General features: G+C 49.5%; 1 protein-coding gene across 4 annotated transcripts in view; it reads left to right on the top strand.

Moving 5' to 3' along the window:
• Nucleotides 1-24,685, top strand: part of KSR2 (kinase suppressor of ras 2) — a 410,583-nt gene that overhangs the window by 297,818 nt on the left and 88,080 nt on the right. For 3 of the 4 annotated variants that reach the window (XM_067015445.1, XM_067015444.1, XM_067015446.1), the window contains 3 exons: nt 9,799-9,866; nt 12,740-12,864; nt 21,338-21,506. In XM_067015445.1, coding sequence (XP_066871546.1) covers nt 9,799-9,866; nt 12,740-12,864; nt 21,338-21,506 — 362 coding nt within the window. The remainder of the gene's footprint in view (nt 1-9,798; nt 9,867-12,739; nt 12,865-21,337; nt 21,507-24,685) is intronic. The other variant, XM_067015448.1, reaches the window with a different exon arrangement.

Raw genomic sequence — 24,685 nt, 5'->3', positions numbered from 1 at the left:
AAGCTGAGGGGGTCGGGGAAGGCATCACCAACAGGTAACAAATCTACGGCTTCCTTACAGTATCCTCTGTGGAGAGACCAGTGCCGGGGTTTTCCTGATTACTTTTCATTACGTTGCTGGAGCGTTCAGTCTTATCTCTATGTTAATACTCCCCATCTCCCTTGCTCATTTCTGCCATTGCCTTTTTCTTTCTAACCCAGTTGTAGGCCAGAGAGCTCAACCCCACTGAGCTGTCGGCAGTGAGGGAAGGGGTGCTTTTTGAGATTCTTCACTGAGAGCATATGGAGACATTTCTAGAAGCACGGGCTCAAATGAGAGACCCCAGGGGCGTCAAACCTGCTCGGTTGGGGTACTCATTCAGACAGGCCCACTGCGAAGGGGGTACTGATTTTGTTCAGTGATTTTGCGAGAAGGCTTAAGGAGCACTTAATGCGGTGATGTGGGAAAAGGCGCGCAGAGGCAGGGAGCGGGGAGGGTAACCTGAGAGGGGAACTTGCTGCCCTGTGATTGTATCTGCTGCCAGAGGGGGGGTCTTTCCAAGATGCGTATCCAGCCTTCACCTCCCTGTTTAAAACCCTTCCTTAGTTCCCCCTGGCTCTCAGGATAAAATCCAGTCTCCCGAGGAGCCCCTGCACTATCCTTGTTTACCTCTCCTTCCTCCCCGCTCACCACTTCCCTCCTTACGCCTGGAGCTCCAGCTTCTCTGAGCCATCAGCAGGAGACGTGCCCACCCACTGAGGCTCCTTTGCACCCTAGTGCTTTAGCCTAGATATTCCTTGCACAACTCTGCTCGCTTCCCAGGCTCAGCTCAGTTATCACTTTCTCCAGGAAGCCCTCCCTGACTCCCCTCAGTTCCGAGTGCCATACCCCGCCCTTCACGATCATTCCATATAACATACTACATTGTGTTTGTCTATTTACCTGCGTGTCTCCCCGACCAGACTTTAAACTACTCGAGGGTAGGGCTGTGTCTGCTTTGTTCACTGTTTATACGTCCAGGGCGAGCACCGTGCCTGGCACATAGCAAGCACTCAGGAGATACTAGTTGCTGGAATAGATCTCAAAAGAAGCCTCTGGAGGGAAATTGGTTCTTCCCAACCCAGGACTCTGGAAACCTGGTTCCAATCCAAATGGGATCATTTCTAGGAGGCACTTTTTTGGTATGAGTTTTATTTTTCAATTTGTTAATGTGGTGTATCCCATTGATTGATTTGGGTATGTTGAAGTATCCTTGCATTCCTGGGATAAACCCCACTTGATCATGGTGTGTGATCCTTTTCATGTGCTGTTGGATTCTGTTTGCTAGTATTTTGCTGAGGATATTTGCATCTGTGTTCCTCAGCGATATTGGCCTGTAGTTTTCTTCCTTTGTGACATCTTTGTCTGGTTTTGGTATCAGGATGATGGTGGCCTCGTAGAATGAGTTTGGGGGTGTTCCTCCCTCTGCTATCTTTTGGAAGAGTTTGAGAAGGTTAGGTGTTAGCTCTTCTCTAAATGTTTGATAGAATTCACCTCTGAAGCCATCCGGTCCTGGACTTTTGTTTGTTGGAAGATTTTTAATCACAGTTTCAATTTCAGTGCTTGTGATTGTCCTGTTCATATTTTCTATTTCTTCCTGGTTCAGTCTCAGCAGGTTGTGCTTTTCTAAGACTTTTTCCATTTCTTCCAAGCTGTCCATTTTAGTGGCACAGAGTTGCTTGTAGTAATCTCTAATAATCTTTTGTATTTCTGCAGTGTCAGTTGTTACTTCTCCTTTTTCATTTCTAATTCTGTTGATTTGAGTCTTCTCCCATTTTTTCTTGATGAGTCTGGCTAATGGTTTATCAATTTTGTTTATCTTCTCAAAGAACCAGCTTTTAGTTCTATTGATCTTTGCTATTGTTTACTTCATTTCTTTTTCATTTATTTCTGATCTGATCTTTATGATTTCTCTCCTTCTGCTAACTTTGGGGTCTTTTTGTTCTTCTTTCTCTAATTGCTTTAGGTGCAAGGTTAGGTTGTTTATTTGAGATGTTTCCTGCTTCTTAAGGTAGGACTGTATTGCTATAAACGTCCCTCTTAGAACTGCTTTTGCTGCATCCATAGGTTTTGGGTCGTCGTGTTTTCATTGTCATTTGTTTCGAGGTATTTTTTGATTTCCTCTTTGATTTCTTCAGTGATCTCTTGGTTATTAAGTAGTGTATTGTTTAGCCTCCATGTGTTTGTATTTTTTACAGATTTTTTTCCTGTAATTGATATCTAGTCTCATAGCATTGTGGTCGGAAAAGATACTTGATATGATTTCAATTTTTAAAAATTTACCAAGGCTTGATTTGTGACCCAAGATATGATCTATCCTCGAGAACGTTCCATGACCACTTGAGAAGAAAGTGTATTCTGTTGTTTTTGGAGGGAATGTCCTATAAATATCAATTAAGTCCATCTTGTTTAATGTATCGTTTAAAGCTTGTGTTCCTTTTTTATTTTCATTTTGGATGATCTGTCCATTGGTGAAAGTGGGGTGTTAAAGTCCCCTACTATGATTGTGTTACTGTCGAATTCCCCTTTTATGGCTGTTAGTATTTGCCTTATGTATTGAGGTGCTCCTATGTTGGGTGCATAAATATTTACAATTGTTATATCTTCTTCTTGGATTGATCCCTTCATCATTATGTAGTGTCCTTCTTTGTCTGTTGTAATAGTCTTTGTTTTAAAGTCTATTTTGTCTGATATGAGAATTGCTACTCCAGCTTTCTTTTGATTTCCATTTGCATGGAATATGTTTTTCCATCCCCTCACTTTCAGTCTGTATGTGTCCCTAGGTCTGAAGTGGGTCTCTTGTAGACAACATATCTATGGGTCTTGTTTTTGTATCCATTCAGCCAGTCTATGTCTTTTGGTTGGAGCATTTAATCCATTTACATTTAAGGTAATTATCGATATGTATGTTCCTATTAGGAGGCAATTTTGAGGTGATGGGACAAGTGGAAAGATGTTCATGTTTGAAAGGACAAGAGATGGCTTTATATACCCATCTAGGTAGTAAACTCCTTTGTAGATGATTCTAAGAAAGATCGTTAAAGAAAGAGTTCTTGTCTTATTTTATTATACACCCCAGTGCCTCTCACAGCACCTGACATGAGGAGGAAGGCGATGATGTTTCTTGTGTGAGTGAATGAATGGTTATCCTGACTCTGCCATTTACTATCTGTATGATTGGGCTGCTTCCTGAGCCTCAGTCTTTTTGACTTTAAAACAGGCACGGGTGTAGCATTATCCATGGCTCACGGGATGGTTCTTCAGAGTTGTACAGGGTTATGTAAGAGCGCCTGGCCCCAAATTGGTGTTTGCTTAACGTTTTCTCAATTGGATATCGGGGACCAGGTTTTTAAAACATCCCATTTGCACTCCGGAAGGAAAGGCAGTGCCTTCTCGGGTGGGTTGCAACATGAGCTGGTGTGAGATGAAAGGACTAGGGATTTGGGCTGCTTGGAGCAAACTTTTCATAAACTGGTTAGAATCCCCCATGAACCATTTGAAATGAATGTGATGACTGTGTTCACCAGCAAGAGTCTTTGGGGCCCCTCCTCCAGGAAGGCCGCCCTTCTTGATTCCAGCCCCACGCCGGTCTCCAGGCTTGCGCCTGCTCCATGGGGCTGCTGGGGGGCCAGGACGAATCCATTAAGGAAATGGCAGAGCTGCTCATAAAAGGGGCCGTTTGTCCCCGCGGTTCCCAGGCAAGATCCATGGAAGTCCAGTTTGCCTGTGGTCAGACCCCTGTCCCCCACCTCCCCGTCGGGGAGGAAGGAGGGCAGAATGAAGGGAATGCTGAAGGGGATGTGTTTGCACTTCACACTCTGCAAGGGATACAACTTATAAGAAATAGAAATCATTTTATAAAATTGGTGGAGACTATTAAGGGCCCCACACGAGGAGCATTCGATGGGCTTTCCCTGCTGCTGGGCTTGCCTTCCTTTGTCTTTCTCTCCTCCTCTCTCCCTCCACCTCTACAATATCTGTTCAGCATGTATCGTGCACCAGCCACCAGACCAGGCCCTGAAGGCGGGGTAGGGACGGTTGCTGCAAAGATGAGGAAGACCCAGATCCTGCCCCCAAGATAAATTCACATATTTAATTTTCAGACAGAGAGGATGTCTCATTTGGCCAGCAGCTCCTTTGGAGAATGAGATAGCCCACGTAAGCAACTTTTCTTGATAACTGAAGCTTATTCTGTTAGCCTTTGAAGTTGAAAAAAAAAAAAAACCTGTTTTCCATGAAAGGTTTAAATAAACGCTTTCCAAGTTTCCAAGCTGTCTGAGGCTCTCGTGGCGTTCCCCGTGTGCCCTCAAGTGTGCCTTAGCCCTGCCTGCAGAGACACTGACTTATTTGCTGCCCAGGTGGGCACCACTTAGGCATTTTCTCACTGGATCCTCATGGCAGTTTTGCAGATGAGGAAACCGGAACTTAACAAGGGAGATGGATGCCCCCTTAGTCTGGAAAGGGTAGATTCCAGCTCAGGTTGTCTGGATTCCGAGGCTCCGGCTTTTCACCACTTCTGGAACCACATACGACCTTTCCCTGGTGCCTGGAGTTGATCAGAGCCACCATCCTAAGTCGTGGCGCTCCTCTGCACCATGTCTGGGACGGAGCTTTGTCCAGGGCGGTCAGCTGTGTCCTCCCCACCCCTGCCTTTGCCTCCACGCGGAACGGAGCGCAAGGAGGACGAAACTCCTTCAGGACTGCGGGCTCAAGGGGCACACGAGGGACAGGGAGCAGAGGACTTGGCTCTGGTGTGGGGACTTTGGGACAGACCACGTCGCTGTTCTGAGCCTCCTTTAATAACCGTGGTGTCTTAGTTGGGCTCCCCTGGTTCTACAGACTTTGAGACGAGGATTTGAGGGCACATGGTTTCTGTGAGAAGTGATCCCAGGCCACACCAGCAGGGGAGTAGGGGAGCGAGACAGGGAGGGGAAGAAAGGCAGCCTGTCCTGGGTCCTGGAAGAGCGGGTGACGGCTATGGGCACCTGGGGTCCAGCCCCACATCGACACATTCCCAGCCCGAGAAAGTCCTCCAGCAGAGGGTCTTCGGGGCTTGTGGAACACGGCATAAACTAGCCGTAAAAGCGACAGCTCGAGAGTACCTGCAACTTCAAGTGCTTGTCCTGGGCACCTTACTTCTGTCGTATCATTAATCTCCTCTGCCACCCTATGAGACAGATGCTATGATCGTCCCCACTTTTTTTTTATACCTCTTTATTGGACTATAATTGCTTCACAGTGGTGTGTCAGTTTCTGATTTACAACAAAGTGAATCAGCTACATGCACACATATCCCCATATCCCCTCCCTCTTGCGTCTCCCTCCCACCCTCCCTATCCCACCCCTCTAGGTGGTCACAGAGCACAGAGCTGATCTCCCTGTGCCATGCGGCTGCTTCCCGCTAGCTACCCATTTTACATTTGGTAGTGTATGTATGTCAATGCCACTCTCTCACTACATCCCAGCCTCCCCTTCCCCGCCGTGACCTCAAGTCTGTTCTCAACGTTTGCATCTTTATTCCTGCCCTACCACTAGGTTCATCAATACCAGTGTTTTAGATTCCATATATATGTGTTAGCATACGGTATTTGTTTTTCTCCTTCTGACTTACTTCACTCTGTATGACAGACTCTAGGTCCGTCCAGCTCACTACAAATGACTCAGTTTCGTTACTTCTTTATGTCTGAGTGATATTCCATTGTATATATGTGCCACGTCTTCTTTATCCATTCGCCTGTCAGTGGACACTTAGGTTGTCCCCACTTTACAGATGAGGAAACTGAGGCTCAGAGCGGGTCAGCGACTTTCCCAGCTTGTCACAGCCAGGAAGTGGTGTCAGGCTTTGAACTCAGATTTGTTCTGTATATTATCCTGACACCACTTCCTTTTATTTATTTATTTATTTATTTATTTTTTGCTGGGGGTGTGGAGCGGGGAGGACCCTGCCTTCTGGAAGATTTAGGCATCCAGACACCTCTCATCTGGGAAGTAGAATGTATCCCTCTTCTACTGTGGTCCTTGAGCTGTGGCGTGCACTTGCTGAAAACTCACATCCCCAGCACTTCCTGAGTCAGAACCCGAGAGGGTATGCCTTGGGAATGTGGTCTGAAGCAGGTGGTTTACCGATCAATTGCGTGCTAGTAGCTCTTTTCTTTCATGGGCAGTGAAAAGGAAGAGTCTAATTTGGGTGGAATCATGTGTGTTTCCTGCTGGAAAGATGACTCTTTGTAAGTGGGGCATATGCACAAGTCTGGCCTCAGTCCCTGTACCGCCTCCCCTCCAGGGTCTGGGTGACTTCAGCTCTAAGCTAATCCTGCTGGCTGGGTCAGCAGGTCCTGGATGTGTGGGCTCCAGTTCTAGTTCTAGACATGTGAACCTCTGTGCAGAGTTTGTGTCCGTGCATCGGAGAGTGCCCTCTTGGGGTGTCTGCAAGGGCAGTGGCTGTGCTCCAGGTCCTCGCGCTGCCCTCCGAAGCCCTGGCTGGAAGGATGAGAGTTCCGTCTCCCACCCTTCAGCCGGAGGTGGAGGAGGGCTGCTCCCTTACTGTGAGAGACAGAGAGGAAAACGCCAGGGGGAGGCAGGAGACGGCTGAGGTCACTGGTGGGCTCGGCTGCCTCGTCCTGATACGGGTGTGATCCAAAGGCGACATTCAGCTGCTTTGCCCTCACTCTGTGGTGCTGCCCACAATAGGGCACGGGCTGCTTCACATCTGCTCGCCAGCTTGCAGCTGGGATTGTTCAAGGAGACTCCTAGGTGGGGCTGGCAGAAAGGAACAATCTCTTTCTGGAAGCTTCCTGGTGGAATTGAGCGAGTTCAAACAGGAAAGAGTGTAGACACTTCTTGGTTCAACTATCACTTGGCGTCAGCAGTCTCCCCAACCAGGGCTTCCCAAACGTCCATGTGACCGAGTCACAGACATCCAATTCCTCCAGAGGCTTCCCGGTGTTTGCAGAATCAAATACAGACTCCTTGCTGGGGCCCCGGGGTCCTGCCCACCCCCCCTTCCTCAAGTCTTCCCTTCACTCTGGGTCTCTTCACTTCAGACTCATCGACCTTTAACTTCTGACCCCTGAACCCACGAGGCTTGATTTTGCCCCCCAACCTTTGTGCCACTGGAGCCCTTCCCCCTCCCACTCCTGTCACTCCCCATCTCATTTCCCTGTATTATTTTGGTCACCATCTTACCGCACAGGTGATTATCTGATACTTGTTTACATGTTTATTAACCCTCCCCATAAACATAAGGGCTTCATCTGGGTGATCATTGTGTCCCCAGGACCTGGGGTCCAGTAGACCCAGTTTAAGTGTATGTAGAATGAACTAAAGGCTAATTTCACACTCAGCAGGTCTTCCCTTCTCTATAGGTCTGAGTCTGGGGGCCTTAGAAAAGAAAAAGACAAAAGCCAGTTTGCAGTAACGTGGGATTTTTATTGCCTTGTGAAGTCAGGCAAGTGTAGGGGGAAGAGCAAGGTGACGGGCTCAAAAAAAGGGACATTTTGACTCAGCTGCTTATAGACCACAGGAACCTTCCCCTTTACTCACCTCCACCCCCAAGATGTAAAGCAAGAAGAATGGAGGCTTTGGAGGCATCTAACAGAGCTAGAGCTGGACTTGGGACCTCTTACTGACTAGTCGACCTTGGGCAAGTTATCCAAATTTGCTGAGCCTCAGTTTCTCATTCTGTAAAATGGGGATAACAGAAGTTCCTACTTTTTAGGGCTGTTACAAGGATTAAATAAATCGTGTAAAGCACTGAAAGCATTGCCTGGTACATTGTAAGCACTGCATAAGTGTTAGCTCTTGTTTTTTTTCAGTCACGTGGTCTTCGTGACATTTGTGACCACGGGTACCTCCTAATGTTTCCAGCCCTCTTAGACTTCCAGGTGCCAAGAGCTGTCACCTCTGCTTGAAGATTCCAGATTGTCTCAGCCAACTTTTCCCCACCTAACTCAGCCATTCACTCACCACCCTGTCTTGATTTTGTTCTGTTCATGTAGCAGCCCTACATTTATTCATTTACCATTTGTAGCCTTTTTCACTTAAAGCAAATTTATTTACAGGTGAAAATGTATCTTATAATCATGAATGGAGAATCAGCATCACTTGCCATTGAAATAAGGTGACCAGAAATAAATAGACCTCCCAATGGAAAAATAAATTTATTAAATTCCCTGTGAATACTGTTGCCTATCCAAACCTGGGACTGGGGTTAGCACCTGGCAGAGAGACGTAAACACGTCTTAGCACAAGAAACCCCCCTGATGTAGTCAGAGTGAAGGAGAATTGAGATGGACTAATGTTCTCACTATGAGACTGTTTCACGCTGCCTACATCCCTCCTGGCTTCCCCCCTGCACCCCTGGGAGCCCCAGATCTAAGTTTTCCATATCACAGAGGAATTCAGGGCCCTGTTAGGGCCATAAAAGACTGAACACAAGGAGAACTGGGGAAATGTGCACAGACATTCCAAGCCCATCAACTAGACCAGTGGTTCTCCTGCGTCAGCACCTACCGTCAGACTCATCTGGAGGGCTTGGTAAAGCAGGCTCCGGCATCTCAGCTCCAGGGTCTCTGATTCACCACAACTGGGCTGGAGCCCTGGAAGTTGCATTTCTGGAAAGTTCTCACCTGCTGCTGCTGCTGCTAGCCTGGAGACTCCACTTTGAGAACCACTGAACTAGACTAACTGAGTCAATGTCAAGTCCATGTCTGGGCGTCCAAACCATTCCATTAAAGGTATCTGTCAAATCCCTAGAGGGGGAGAGAGTGGAGGACAAATCTAAAGGTCCCACTTCTCTGTGTAGAGTACTTCGATAATAAACCTCTAAGCAGGCGGAGGGTAGCCTTCTGGCAAAGATGTTGGCCGTTGGAGGTTAAGCTGGTGCACACAGAAATGGCAAGGGAATCCAAAAGGTTATGTGCATGGAGCATTGACAGCCTCTGCTGCAGTGTGTATCCACCCTACAGATGTAAAATTCCAAAAGAAAAGGATAGAGCGAGGTCATAGTACCCTTTTGAAGTCTGACAACGGTATGGGGAAGAGCAAGGTGACATCTTGGATTTGTCTCAAAGGAAGACATTTTGACTCTAAACTCTTAAACTTAATACCTCTAAAACTTAACACCTGTTACTGATCTCATCCTAATTGGAAGCCTTGGTTGGCTGTCTCCTATAGCACGAGCCTTTAAGAAAAGATGATGCCACCTCTGGCACCACTGACCCAGGGTTTCTGCCAGGACAAGTCAGTTAATGTCAGTTTCTCCATCTGTAAAATGGGAAGAATAATAATACCTATTTCATGACGGTGTCATACAGATCTAATGACATAGCATCTATAGAATGTTTAGTGCAATGCCTGGCACAAATGAGTCTTCAAGTAAGCGGGTGATGATTATTAGGGTTGAATGATGATGATGATGAACACAGACTGATAGATAACAATGTCTTTCAAAGCATGAAGTCCAAGTGGGCACTGTTGCTGAAACAGTTGCTACCAACTCTTGGATGACCCAGGACTGACCCGTGAGTGTGGGATGGCAGCAAACTCTCTCCAGAGTTAAGTTCCTAGGTTCCAAGGGTATGCCTTTGCAGTAGCTGCCCTATCTCGTCTCATGTCTTGGTATCCACAGCACCCAGAGCTTTCTGAACCATTGGTGTGTCCCATCCACCCATCCATCTACCCAACCATACATCCACCCGCCCATCCATCCACCAATCCATCTAAACATCCATCCATCCACCCATCCATCTATCCATCCTTCTCGCTCTTTCTCTCTCTCAGGTTAAAGTGCCACAACAAATGCACCAAAGAAGCCCCACCCTGTCATCTCCTGATCATCCACCGAGGAGGTAAGTATTTAACACTTACTGCCCTGGGGCTGTGGGGTGGGGGTGGGGGTGGGGGTGGGGGGGTGGCTCCTGCAGGCCTTCTGAGATAGCTGTCCCATCCAGCTCGCCTCTGGATACCCCTTGACCCTTGATCCTTGCCTGTCTCATTTCTTTCCCTCTGACACCCTTCCTCCTGACATCTGTCTCCTTAATCCACCTCCCATGCCTGTTCTCCCTATCCTTTGTCCCCATTCGGGTCTCTCTAATACTTTAGCCCCCAGATTCATCTGCCCTCCCTAAGTCTTTTTCTCTCATTCTTGTCCTCTTTCCTAATTTGTACTCTCCTCTCTTTCCCCCAATCCCATTCCTTTCCCTTCCCACTTGAAAAGAGTCCTAGCTGAGTATTTTTCCATTATGTGCTCTTCAGCCTCGGTCAACTGGCCCTGCAGAAGTAGGCATAGGGAGGGGTCTTGCTCGGGCCTGTTGGTTTGGGCCATCCGTGTTCCATCTCCTGGGGCCCTGGGAGTGTCTGGGCCAACCTGTCTAGGCAGGGAGCCAGCTGCTACCTCTGGGAAGCCACTACCAGCCTTCTACCAGGCAAGAGCAAGACCAATTTAGTGAGAAGGAAAGGCTTTTCCCTGTCTGCTAGGGATTCAGTTGGAGGCCTCACAGCCGAGCTTTCAAAATAGTTCCCCCAATTCTTGGCCTGTGGGGTAGTTATTCCCCGACTCCATTATCCACACTGAACTTCATCCACCGGTGGATTCTGTAAGCCTGTGCTGTTCAATTCAGTAGCTACCAGCCATATCTGACTATTTAAATTTAGATGTATTACAATGAAATAAAAATGTAATTACCCTGTCACACCAGCCCCATTTCAAGGGCTCCATAGCCACATGTGGCTACCATACTGGATAGTACAGATATAGAACACATTCATCATTGCAGAAAGTTCTCCTGGACGTCACTAGTCCAGACGCTTGCCCTTCCAGCGAATCGCCCGGGAGCTTGTTACAAATGCACAACTTCTGGCCTCACTCCAGATCATGCATTTTAAACAGCTTCTACTGGCAACTTATCTACACTTTAAAGAAGCACTGCTCTAGAGGAGAAGTTGCAAACTCAGATGCCTGCCATGTACCCTAAATGAGAGCCGCTGGCCAGGCGGGGCCGTGCAAAGTGGAGAGAGAGCCAGGCGCCATCTAGAGAGGATGGCCGCTCCAGCAGTGTGGACCTGCATTGTACCGTTTCTCATGTTTCAAATAGTTTTATGTGCCGTATACTTACTTTTAAATGTCAACAACTTATTAAAATTGTTAAAATTCTTGCTGGCCCTGTCCCTGCCACCCCCCATCTATAGGCTGGATGGAGGCCTAGTGCCAACTTTGAGGAACACAACTCACTAATCCTCGCCCTCCTCCACCCCTCCCAGCCCTTCCGACCTCGGGTCAGTGTAGGCTCAGGGGACGCTCCCCTGGTCTTGAATGAACCCAAGGGAAACTTAAAGAAGGAGGTAGATTGCTGCCAAAAAGTGCTCGCATGTCTTCCAGAGCCAATGGGCCATCGGTTTTCGATGATCTTTGCATCGCTTTCCTCCACGAGGAGAGAAAATTGCAAGAGAAGGAAAAGTCTTCAGCTCCTTTCTCTTGCCCCTTCCCACCTCATATCCTTAATTAAGAACCATCTGTTCCTTGAAGAACTGTATACAGGCCGTGAGGCTATTTTAAACCTGAATTCTCGCCACTCCTGAGCCCTTGTCTTGGGTCAGCTTTGTCGAGGAAATCGCCTCCCACCGGACTCCCCTCTACTGTGGTCTCTGCTGGAGCCCGACTCCCACGTGGAGACCAGGACCAGCCTGCTGGGAGGCGACCCACTCTCAGACACTGACATCAGAGGAAGGGCTCCCTCCCACCCACCTTCAGGAGGCCCCCATACTCAGAGGCAGCAGGTGCCTGTACACACGAAGCAAACGGAACTTTCCAGAGGTCCACCAGCTTCTTGTTCTACCCACCCACCTTTGGAAGGAAGTTGAAAATATAGTTGGCTTCCATGGTGACGGCAGCCCAGGCTTAAGAGAGAAATTAAACCCCTGGGTCAGTCCAAAGCTTTAACTTTTCCACGAACACCCCCAGCCCCACAATAAAAAACCAGCTAACAAGTAACATTACCAGGCCTCACATCTGAACGCAAGCTTCTTGCTCTGCGCCTCCCGGTGGTCCCTGTAAATAGTAAGTAACAGAGGGGTAACGGGGCGAGGGGCTCAGGTGATGTGGTTTGGATTAGGACACATTTATTTCGCGTCGCCTCTGTGCTCAGCTTTGTGCCTTTAGGGATGATGCAAAGGGGAAGCTGGGAAGCTGAGACTTTCCTTCAGGGATCCATGGTGACCTGGTTTAGCACAAATGTATTTTGACCTGCTACAGACTGCTCGGGCCTGAGAAATCCCACGGGTGACCCAAGATGATCCTAACACACAAGCTTCGATGCGGGAGGGACAGGTGGCCACGACGAGCTTGTCGACAGATGACAGCCCCTGAGAAATCAGGAGCCTCTTGTCTTTCAAAGGAGGTTCAATTCTGAAATGAACGCCAATGTGAAACAATTATGGTATTGGAGAAAGAAAGCTCCGATAGCTTCAGTTTCATTGTAATCATTTTTAATCGTCAAAAGCCATATATTGACAACACAAACATTTTAGAAACCACAGAGGACACAGATAGTGAGGAAAGTATCCCAGTATCGTGACACAACACAGCGACTATCGTGTTTAGGGACTTCCCTTCCAGTCTCGGGGGTGGGCCTTGGAGGTGGGGTCAGAGCTCTGCTCTCTTGACGTGATAGTACAGAGCAAAAGTGGTACTTAAATTCCCAAATCGCTGTTTTTACCCCTACGGATCCAGCAAGGTTAGTCCGGACAGAGTCCGTTCCGTGTGACATCAACAACCCTCTACGAAAGCCACCCCGGTATTCGGACCTGCACATCAGCCAGACGCTCCCCAAAACCAACAAAATCAACAAGGTGAGACTGGAGTTCTGTTGGGAGGGGGCGTGCTGGGGCTGCTGCTGCCAGACAAGGTGCAGGAGGGAGGAAGGTTCTTGAACAGGACTCGGCAGATTGATCTGGGAGCACTGCCCTTACTTCCCAGCCCACCTAGGCTCTCCTCATTCTGTGTGGTTTGTGTCTAGAAAAGTCTGGGGGGCATCCAGCCATCAGTGCAGAGTGAGTGTGCCAGAAATCTACCTAATTTAGAGAGAGGGCACCTGGCAAGGAGAATGAATGAGCGTGTTGCCAGGGGCACAGTAGGGATGGGAGGAGAGCCTGAGAGGGGGTCCTTAGTGGTGTAGACTCCGCCCTCTTTCCTCTGTGAGATGTTTCAACCTCTGCCAGGATGAGCTTTGCAGGTGGTTCTGTGCCTTCTCACACATCTGTTGAATCCAGCCACCAAGGGACAAGAGCCTGTTTCTGAGCTCCTGCTGGAGACTGGGTAGATGGATCTGTGTGGGGACCACAGGCTCTGAGCCCTAGCTAGCCTGGTTGGCTTCTGGCTGGTCCTCACACGGCGGTCAGCAGCGGTCTTCTCTGTGCCTCTTTCTTGCCAATGTGGCCTGGAAATTTCCAGTGTGATTTCCATGTCCTTTGTTTGGTCTGTTGGTGGAACAGCACCAAAGCGATCCCAGGGACACTTCCAGCCTCATGGAAGAAGCAAAGGTAACATATGCCAACAGGTGATTTCTCAAGCCCTACGGTGCCTCCGTGCATCGTATGGAAGGTGGATAAAATGCGGGCCAATCCAAGCGTGTGGGAAGCCACCAGCCTGTGTTCAGGACCCAGATGAGTGTCATGGTGGCCGTGTGACCTCTCGCCGGCAAGGCATACTCTCCCTTCTCTGCATAAGGCTGGAGGGGGAAAGGCCCGATCCGCTCTCCACACAGCAGCCAGAATGATTCTTTTTTTTTTTTCCTTACATTTTTTTTGACATCTTTATTGGAGCATAATTGCTTTACAATGGTGTGTTAGTTTCTGCTTTATAACAAAGTGAATCAGCTATACGTATACATATATCCCCATATCCCCTCCCTCTTGCGTCTCCCTCCCACCCTCCCTATCCCACCCCCCTAGGTGGTCACAAAGCACCGAGCTGATCTCCCAGTGCCATGCGGCTGCTTCCCACTAGCTAGCTATTTTACATTTGGCAGTGCATCTATGTCAGTGCCACTCTCACTTCGTCCCAGCCTCCCCTGCCCCCTCCCCATGACAGAGTGATTCTTAATGAATGTAATTTGAATCACACCACCCTCTGCTTAAAAACCATCCCGTGGCTTTCTGTTGCGTGGAGGAAACAGATCAAACTCCTCACTGCAGCCTGCAAGGCCATGCACAATTTGGTCCCTTCCTCCATCTCCGACCGCCCTTTCCAGGCCTCCCCAACAAAACCCATATGTTCTTTCTCTCTCATGCTGTCACCCACCGTTTTTACTACTGGAACTCAGTCATTCACCATCTGTCTCCTTGTGGCATTGTCTTAGGACTTGATGATGCAGCTTGGCCCCTGAAGTCAGGCAGACCTGGCAGCCAGTCTTGGGGCCTCCACTGACTCACTCTGAGACTCCGGGCAAGTAACTGAACCTCTCTGAGCCTCAGCTTTCCTGTGTGTAAAATGGGCGTGTTCCAGTTATCCACTGCTGTGCAAACAAACGACCTCAAACTTAGTGATGGACACCAACAGCTCTTTAATTATGCTCGTGGAGTCTGTGGGGCAGGGATTGGGAAAGGGGTACAGTGGGGATGGTTTGCCTCTGCTTCATGATGTCCAGCTGCGAAAAGCTCATGCAGCTGGGGGCTGGAATCATCCAGAACAGGGATTGGGAAACTATGGTTTACCAGGCCACATCTAGCCCACCGCCTGTTTTTGTGAATTAAATTATACTGGAACAAGCCACACCCCTATTTTCTATGGCTGCTTTCATGCTTCAAGGGCAGAATTGAGTAGTTACAACAAAGACCACTTGGCTCACAGAGCCTAAACCACAGGATGGTTTAGCCATTTCAAGAAAAAGTTTGCCAACCCCTGATCTAGAGGCTCCTTCACTCACATATCTGGCGCTGGGATGAGTCAAAGGCGGAGCTCAACGGAGACTCATCGGGAGCAACTACGTGTGGCCTTGCCTTGTGGCTTGGGCTTCCTTCCTCCCAATATGGCTGCTTCCGGGTAGTCAGGCTTCTTACATGGCACCTCAGGGCTCGAACAGCAACTGTCTTAGCAAACAAGGTGGCAGCTGCAAAGGCTTTTTATAAGCAAGCAATATAAAAGCCCATGCATTGTCTTGGCTTGTCTCTAGCCAAGGGCCGGTAGTGTCAGTTCTGCTGTACTCCGCCGATGGGAGCAGTCACAAGCCTACTCAGATGTAAGGGGAGGAGGTGCGATCTCACTTGTCAATGGGAAGAGTGCAAGGAATTTGTGACCCTGTTTGAAAATGTCCCCTGCTAAGCAAAAAGGGCACCAGCCCCAGAGAATTATTGTGGGGATGAAATGAAAGCATCAACATAAAGTACCTAAGAGAGGTTCCTGGCACATGGTGAGCGTACAGGAAATTCTAGCTATTTTTACCAGCTAAAATCTTGGGCTTCCAATCATAATGTCCGGCTGAGTCCGCTTTTCCTTTGTTATTTGTAAAAGATGTAGGTCTCCCCACCGCTGGGGTTGGGATGCCTAAGGGGCTTGAATGGTGAGGCTCCCGGGAAGTAACCGGGCACACCTATAACCATCCTGTCCTTTGTGACCTCTTGAGGGGTGAGTGGCTCAGAGCCGTCTCGAGACCTTTCTCTCTGGCTTTACAGACGCAACGAGCCCCTTGGTGTCAGATGGGACGGAAACGTGGGTCAGGTAGATCGGTGACTGTGGCATTGTTCTGCTTGTCTGCCAGCAGGAGAATTTGATAAGAGAAATAAATTAACCTCTAGTTAGAAAGTGGCTCTGACATGAAGGTGGACAGGAGCCATCAGAGAGCTGGGTTACTTTTCCGCCTCTTTCTCTTCTCACTGGCTTCACGCAGATTCTTTTTGTCAGGCGATGATGTGGTTAGTGCAATAGATTTCTGAGCCAATTTGAGCTGAAGATTTCCTTTTCATTGCTCTCTGTGTCTTCTCTTGTCTAGCTCTGTCAGTCCAGAATCATAGGACCCCAGCTTGTTCACCCAGCAGAATGATTTGAGTGTGCATTTTGGAGTCAGAAGGTCTGGGCTTGAAACTCAGTTTCTTCATGTGCTCTGTGACCAGAGCAAGATCCTTCTGCCTTTGCTTTCCCCTCTGTGAAGTGGGCTTTATAATAGTAGATGTCGCTGGAGTTGTGGAGAGGAGTTGACACAGTGCGTTTGTTATATGGCAGGAGTTTAGTCCCAACACTGGACCCTCAGGCCATGGAAGAGCGTGGTGATGAAGAAGAAAGACAGTGGGGCGGGGGCGGAGGGACAGGAGGAGGAGGAAGAGGAGGAAGCAGGAGGCTGCGGAGGAGACGGAGGAGAAGCAGCAACGCATCTGCCGTCTCCCGAGGGGACCAGTCCACAAAGTTTGTGCTTCCGCGTCGAGGCACCAAAAGCCCCCTGTGCAGCGGTGTCCGAAGCCGGAGATCTCCCTGCTGCAGGGAAGCTTTCCGAAGTGGCTGCGTGCTGGCCGTCCTTTACAGTTGGTTGCAAGGAACAGGCTCACCTTGGCTAGCTCAGCACAAGGAGTTGTCTATTGGAAGGATGGACACGGGGCAGTAAGAGAAAGGAGAATCACAGTTGAGGAGCCAGGTCTCATGAACCTGGACGTGGAGGACAGACTTGTGCTCAGGTCAGCTGCTTGGGCCGTCAACAAGACCCTGGGCCACTGTTCTGGTCCTTCCTCCTGACGGCGGCTCGGCTACTACTTGTGGGTGCCCTCTGGTCTGTTACTATTGACCGGTCTCCTCATCCTCTACGCTCATCTTTTCTCTCCATCGTGGCTTCTGTGGCCATAGAGTTCCCACTCCTTGTAACCCCAGCCCAGTTTGTTTTCTGGCCTGTCGTGGCTCTTCTGTGCCCTGGAACCGCCTCTCCTCTCCACCTTTGCTCTGCTTTCCACTGTTCTTCCCCTTGGCCCTGCTCTTTTTATTCCATATCGTTAAGTCACCGACCGGCTGTCATGGTGCCCCGACCTGTGGCCCTGAGTTGGGCGTGGGCTGAGGCAGTCACAGCACAAGTATGGCCATTTAGGAGAGTCTGTTGGGTTGGAGGGTGGGGACACTTTCCTTCGGAAGAGTCCACGGGAGAGGGAGTTACTATCACTGGCGCGTTCAAATCAGTGCACGGCTGGGGGAAGGGGGAGCCTGGGAGGTGAGCAGGCTTCTGTTTGATTCTCAGAGTCAGATGTGAGTTTCTTATTTCTTGGTTCAAACTTCTGGTTCTGCCTCTGGGCTGGAGCTGGGGACCTGGGCCACTAACTCGCTGTATGACTCCAGCAAGCCCCATCCCATCTCTGCGTCTCGGCGGCCCCATCTGTAGCACAAAGGGCTGCGACGGGATGGTCTCTAGGGACGTCTCCACATCTTAACGGCGCTCAGAGAGAGGAACTATGCCACTCGTCCTTCCCTTCGTGATCTGGCAGAGTCTGAGGTTCCCTCTGCGGGAAGACAGCCTCCGGCCGCTGCTCCCGTTGGGACACAGATCTGGGCCTGGCCTGAGCAAGGAGCTTCCCGTCCTGTTTAGCAGTTCTGCTGGGGAACGTGGGCGCCATATGCAGCTTTCTCTTTTGCTGATTCTGTTGATTCACATCAGCCCTGAGCCTCAGATATGAGAAAGACTGAATTCCTGCCATAACTATTTCCTTCACAAGAGCAGCTCCTCCTTGCCTCCCTCCCTTCATCCCTCCTTCCTTCCCTCCCTTCCTCCCTCCTTCCCTCCCTCCTTCCCTCCCTCCTTCCCTCCCTCCTTCCTTTCCATTCATTGATTCATGTAACATTTATTAGCCGCCTCCTACGTTTTTGTTTCTGTGCTAAGTTCTGCAGATTCCAAGATGACTAAGACACTGTCTCGTACGAGGAGATAAACTTTTTCCTCCTTCCCTCTCTCCTTCTCCTTATCCCTCCCTCTCTTCATTTCTTTCTTTCTTCCTTCCTCTATCACACATTTTTCGAGGGGCCACACTGTGCCTGGCATATTGCTAAGCGCTGAGAATAGGGAGCTTCTAGCCTCGAGGATGAGACAGATAAGTAAGCCGAGAAGTGACGGTGTTGAAGCATCAACGGAAGCTGGGGCCAGTACCGGGAGCGAGCTAGTGCCGGGAGCGAGCTAGTACCAGGCAGGACTAGTACCGGGAGTGAGCTAGTACCGGGAGTGAGCTAGTACCGGGAGCGAGCTAGTACCAGGCAGGACTAGTACCGGGAGTGAGCTAGTGCCGGGAGCGAGCTAGTGCCGGGAGCGAGCTAGTACCAGGCAGGGCTAGTACCAGGAGCGAGCTAGTATCAGGCAGGACTAGTCCAGGAGGGCTGGAACCAGGAGCAAGCAAGTTCTGACCTGGCGCAGTGAGAGGTCCGGGGAACTTGTCAGAGGAGGGTAGTCTGAGCTGGGCTGTGAAGGAAGAATAGGCATCTTCCAGGCAGACCGGGACAAGGCGGGGCAGGTATTCCAAGTAGAAATAACAACATATCCGAAGCCTCGGAGACGTGAAATAGCCTGGTTTGTGTCGGGAACTGTGGCCCGACCATTTGATGCGACTAAGGCAGTCATTGTAGGGATGAGAGAAGAGGAAGTGATGCAAGCCTAGGTCAAGCTTGAACGTGCACGTCGTGGACCAACATCTTCATTTAAACATGCTGTGTCATTGGAGCACAGTCTGTATGCCAGTTCCTCCTAATGGGATGCTGGTTTTAGTACAAACCTTTATGCTTTTTTAAACTGATATCATGACTTTTTGGCAGAGCATCTATGGAAACTTCTTGGAATTTGCCAATCTGTGAGTAGAAGTTCAAAGAAGCGTGTTGATAGGATGGGTAGATGCCTGACTTTCATTTCCCCTTGTCCCTCTACTGACACGCTCAGTCCCTAACTTCCTTTAAAAACCTCCTGTGCCCCATTGGGCTGTATGGGGCCTTCACAGCCCAACCCCGTAAACCTTAGCCCACATGTCGCTGCCATATTACCCCTTATACTAACATGTCCATTGCCATTAAAATTTAATTACCATTAGATAAATTAGGATAGAATGAGAAGGCTGGCTTCCTGATGCCTTTCTACTAAAATCAGATCAGCATTACCTCCGAGGTGGTCTTGCGTGGAAGGTGGCTGGAATGCACTAGAGCATGACCTTGCCTGGAATAGGAGTACTTTGTCCAAGGAATGTTTGTAGGAGTTTGATCCACAAGAGCCACAGAGGATAACAGCCTAGCTGTCCTTCAATGGATGGTTGATCAAATAAACTGTGGTACATCCATACCATGAAATATCACTCAGCAATAAAAAGGAACAATCCATCGATGTATGCAATAACTTGGATGACCCTCCAGAGAACTCTTCTGAGGGAAAAAAGCCAGTCCCAAAAGGTTACATACTATATGATTCAATTTATAGAACATTCTCGAAATGACAAAATTATATGGAGAATAGGGTAGTGGTGCCAGGGATAAAAGATGGGAGGGAGGGGTGGTGAGGAGAGAGAGGGAAGTGGGTGTGGTTAGAAAAGGGCAACACGAGGGCCCCTTCTGGGGGTGGAAATGTTCTGTATCTTGACTGTATCAATTCAGTGTCTGGGTCATGATATTGTACCGTAGTTTTGCAAGATGTTATCGTTGGAAAAAGCTAAGTAAGAATGCATGGGATCCCTCTATTACTTCCTACAACTACATGCAAATCTGCAGTTATCTCAAATAAAAGGCGTAATTGCAAAAGTAAACGCCGTCATCAATATAATCGCTACCGTTTGTGGATAGCAAAGTGGCCTCAGCGCAGTGCTCAGGGTGTAGGGTACATACGTAACCTGATTTAAACTTCGCAACAGATCCACACACAGTGGGTGTTCTTCGCCCACATGAAGGACGGGGAGAGGCCGAAGCTCACAGAGGGGAAGTCACTGATGTGGAGGCAGTGTGACCGCGTGGGAGCGGGGTGCACTCTGGGAGGGGGACGTGCACAGCACCGGCTGAGCACGGGATGCCACTGGGCATCCGGGCGGGGGATGTCCGTTCCCCACCCCACACTCCCCGCCCTCATAAGCTGCTTGCTGTTTGCTACACCAGCTCTGGAGTTTGGCAGGTAAACACACCTGTTGACAAATAACCAGATCACACAAAACCATCCTTGGGCACCTGGAGCCAAGCTGGACGGTGGACCTCTGAGTAATGCAGGGACCAAATGATCCATGTCCTGTGAGTGAACAGATTAAGGTTCCCCTGAGAACTCTTAGCTCTGCTGGCTTTGAGAGGCAGGAACCCCTTTCCTGGGATGCTGAGGTTTGCTAGTGTTATTCCCATTTTACAGTGGGCAAAACTGAGGAATGGCGAGGTTAATCATTTTGTTCAGGATGCGAGGGAAGAGTTGGCCGTGGGATTTTGAATCTGCGTTTGCCTCACTCCGGATTCTGCTTGTAACAGTTTCCTGGGGATGCTGGGTAGCTAAGACATATTACCACAAACTGGGTAGCTAAGACAAAAGACATTCTCTCACAGTCTGGAGTGCAGAAGTCTGAGATCGAGGTGTCGGCAGGGTTGGTTCTTTCTGGAGACTCTGAGGGAGAATCCATTCCATGCCTCTCTCCTTACCTTCGGTGGCTCTGGCAGTCCTTGGCATTTCTTGGCTTCTAGAAGCATCACTCCCCTGTCTACCCCTGTCTTCAAATCGCCTTTTCCTCTGTGTGTCTTTTCCTTTTCTGTTTCTTGTGAGGACACTTGACGTTGGATTTAATGCCCCCCACGCCCAAGTCCAGGATGATCTCATTTCCAGATCCCTGACCAGCGCCATTCTGAGGGTGCACACGTGGATTCTATCTTCCTCTTGACTTTAGGGCAGTTTCAAGGGCCGGAAGAGGCATTGCTGGTTCCGACTGAGATGTGAGGGAAGATGCTGCAGGCTTGCTCTCACACTCTCTCCTGAGCTGTCAGGCTGCTGATTCTTTAATAAACACTCAGGATGAGAGGCGTTAGGGTGGGAAGTGCACTCTGGGTACCTCTGCGTGGGACTTTCCAAAATCAAAGAGGCGTGACTGTCGCCTACATGGCTTTCATTACGTGGTAACCTTTCCGTCCGGGCTCCAAGCAGTGGACAGGAATTTGACCCCAGAAGCTGTTCCATCTGCAGCTGGATGCAACCTGGTGGTGATGCTGAAGCAGGTGGGGGGACTTTGGAAGGGTCTGGTGGTTGAGGCAAACGGAAGAGATGCTGTGGGTGCTATAGGGTGGGGTCTCTTCCCGTGCGACCCACTCTCACTGCTGTGTCTCTGCCTCTCTGTCGGCCCCTGCCCCCGCCCTGTTTTCTTCCTGCAGGACCACATCCCTGTTCCTTACCAGCCAGACTCTAGCAGCAATCCCTCGTCTACAACGTCCTCCACGCCCTCCTCGCCAGCACCCCCGCTCCCTCCCAGTGCCACGCCGCCTTCTCCCCTACACCCTTCTCCGCAGTGCACAAGGCAGCAGAAGAACCTCAACCTGCCAGGTACCTCCATGCTTGGGAAGCTGCAGGGGGGAGCTCCGGGTTCGTGCCAGAGCCATTTCCGGGCCAGTCCATGCGTAACGGCAATGCGTTGGAAGCATATGGATTGAGTCTTACCACATGCAGGGCAGGTGCTACGTGTCACCTTACTTGATCTTTAGAGTAGCCATGACGTAAGTACCATCAGCTCCATTTTACAGATGAGGAAACAGAGGCTCAGCAACCCAGGGTCTCCACCTAAGCATTTGGGAAGCAGCAACCCAGGGTCTCCACCTAAGTCTGAGTCACAGGGGGACCCATTGGCTCTGGAGCTGGCCGTTGTCTTATGAGCTAAATCAGCTGAAACTGGCAACAGGGCTGCATTCTGAGTCCTACCCCAGACATCAGGACACGGCTCTGAATGAGCGGGCTGGCGTCCGACATTCAGTATCCAGCTCTCTCGCGTCCCTGTCCTGTGACCTCTGACTTCGGTTTTCTCATCTCTGAAAGGATATAGGTGGACGAGAGGACCCCAAAGGGTCTTCCAGCTCACAAACTCCAGAGCGCTCGGCTGCTGACTTGAGACTGTGTGCTGGGCTGTGAGATGGTGTAGAGGCTTTGGCTTCTCGGACTTAAGAAAGCGCTCTCTCTCTGCTCTTAGGCAGGCCAGACCTAAGAGTCTTCCTACCCCTTCCGGGGCCCGGCGCAGCCCACTTGCCATTCTAGGGCCCCAAGGACATTTCCAGCTCAGCCATACTGGCAGCATCATAGCTGACTTCAAGACAGAGGCTGGGGGGATGAGGCCTGGCTTGGCCAGTTGGGACCGAAGTCTAGGTCTGTGTCGTTCAACATGGTACCCACTAGTCACGCATGGCTGTTTAAATTTAAACTAATTAGGGCTTCCCTGGTGGCGCAGTGGTTAAGTATCCGCCTGCCAATGCAGGGGACAAGGGTTCGAGCCCTGGTCCGGGAAGATCCCACATGCCGTGGAGCAACTAAGCCCATGCGCCACAACTACTGAGCCTGCGCTCTAGAGCCTGCGTGCCACAACTACTGAAGCCTGTGCACCTAGAGCCCGTGCTCCGCAACAAGAGAAGCCACCAAAACGAGTAGCCTGCGCACCGCAACGAAGAGTAGCCCCCACTCGCCACAACTAGAGAAAACCTGCACGCAGCAACGAAGACCCACTGCAGCCAAAAATAAATAAATTTTAAAAAAATTTAAACGAATTAAAATTAAATGTAATTAAAATTTTAATTCCTCAGTCACACTAGCCTCATTTCAAGTGCTTGCGAGCCACATGTGACTAGTGGCTGCCATACTGGACAGCACATACTAGACAGGTATAGACCATTTCCCACCATTGCAGAAAGTTCCACCGGACAGTGCTGGTCTAGGGGCTGGTTTCCTCCTGAGCCAGCGAGCTTCACGCAGGGGGAAATTATCCCAGGTCCGCAGCCACAGGTCACACCTGCAAGCCTAACCAGCCGTGAGAGAATATCTGGGAAATGAACGAAGACCCAACCCCACATCTGGGCAACACCCAGATACAACCACCCATTGAGGATAAGCTGATCACGTCACCTGCCCACACTGCTTTGATCTGGGCTGTGTCCAAAGGGTTAGAGTGTGTTTTAAAACTTGCATCATGGAAATTTTTCTGGTTAAGTCCAAGCCCGAGGCAGCCTCATACCTGTGGTGTGAGGGCCACTCACCTGGCAGCCAGCAAGGACCGTAAAGGGAGTCAGCAGCTGGAATCATTTCAGTAAGGGCCCCTGAGTCAACAAGGCAACAATCGCCCAGCATTTCTGTAGACTGAGGGTTCCCACCAGCACCTCGAGCCATTTCCACTTCTCTGGAAGGAGGAGAATGGAAAAAAGGCCCTTTGACACCCCATGACCCCCCAATTTCTGGAGGGAGGGGCTGGGTCCTTTCCTAGAGCTGTACCACCTGCCACCCAAGACACACACTTAGGGCTATTTTCCCTGTAACTGTTTGCTACTTGTTTATGGGTGAGGGGAGGAGAGGTGGGAAAGAACCTCTTAAGGGAGAACCATACATCAAAGCGCCACAGCTCTTTTCATCTCCAAAAGACTGCCAGCATCTTTTTTTTTTTAAACATCTTTATTGCAGTATAATTGCTTTACAATGGTGTGTTAGTTTCTGCTTTATAACAAAGTGAATCAGTTATACATATACATATCTTCCCATATCTCCTCCCTCTTGCAGCTCCCTCCCTCCCACCCCTCTAGGTGGTCACAAACCACTGAGCTGATCTCCCTGTGCTATGCGGCTGCTTCCCACTAGCTATCTGTTTTACGTTTGGTAGTGTATATATGTCCATGCCACTCTCTCACTTCGTCCCAGCTTACCCTTCCCCCTCCCCACATCCTCAAGTCCATGCTCTAGTAGGTCTGCGTCTCCATTCCCGTCTCACCCCTAGGTTCTTCATGACCTTTTTTTTCCCCTTAGATTCCATATATATGTGTTAGCATACGGTATTCGTTTTTCTCTTTCTGACTTACTTCACTCCGTATGACAGACTCTAGGTCCATCTTTAAACAAAAGAGACCTGACTCGCCAGGGGTGGCCACTGTTCCGTCAGTTCCTTTGTCCCTTCCGTCAGAGCCCCAGGGAGGGATCTTGGCCAAGTTGCAGTGCTCGCCTGCCAGTGGATCTGCATCTACAACATGGCAGGTCCCAACAGTGTCCTGACCCTCTTTGGGGAGTGAGCTAAGGGGTCCTTTGGGGGAAGGCACTTTAGAATAGCAGTTAAGAGTGTGGGTTCTGGAGCCAGGCTGCTTGGGTTCAAATCCCAGCTCTGTCACCTAATAACTGCGTGATGTTGAACAAACTGCTTGCCTCTCTGTGCCTCTGTTCTCTCATCTGTACAGCGGGGATAATAATAGTACCTACTGTGTAGAATCCTCAAAGGGCTAAACGTTACCATATATGTACAGAGCTTAGCAGAGCACCTGTCTTGTCAAAGAGCTCAAAAAGGTGAGCTATTTTCATTATTATTAGATAAACACAGGAATAACAGATTACCGTGGCTACCACTGCTAAGTAATCTGGGCCTAACTAGAATTGTGGAAATAAAGATGAAATCCCCATATACCATGGTATTGGGAGTAAGAATCAAATTAAACTTAGGGGTTAGGTAATTTGGCATTGACTGTCAAAGTTTCAAAAGTACATTCCTT

Source organism: Kogia breviceps, chromosome 15 (assembly GCF_026419965.1).
Source record: "Kogia breviceps isolate mKogBre1 chromosome 15, mKogBre1 haplotype 1, whole genome shotgun sequence".
NCBI classification, from domain to species: Eukaryota; Metazoa; Chordata; class Mammalia; order Artiodactyla; family Physeteridae; genus Kogia; species Kogia breviceps.
Note: the sequence above shows the minus strand (reverse complement) of the source record. Positions and strands in the feature narration are given on the sequence as shown.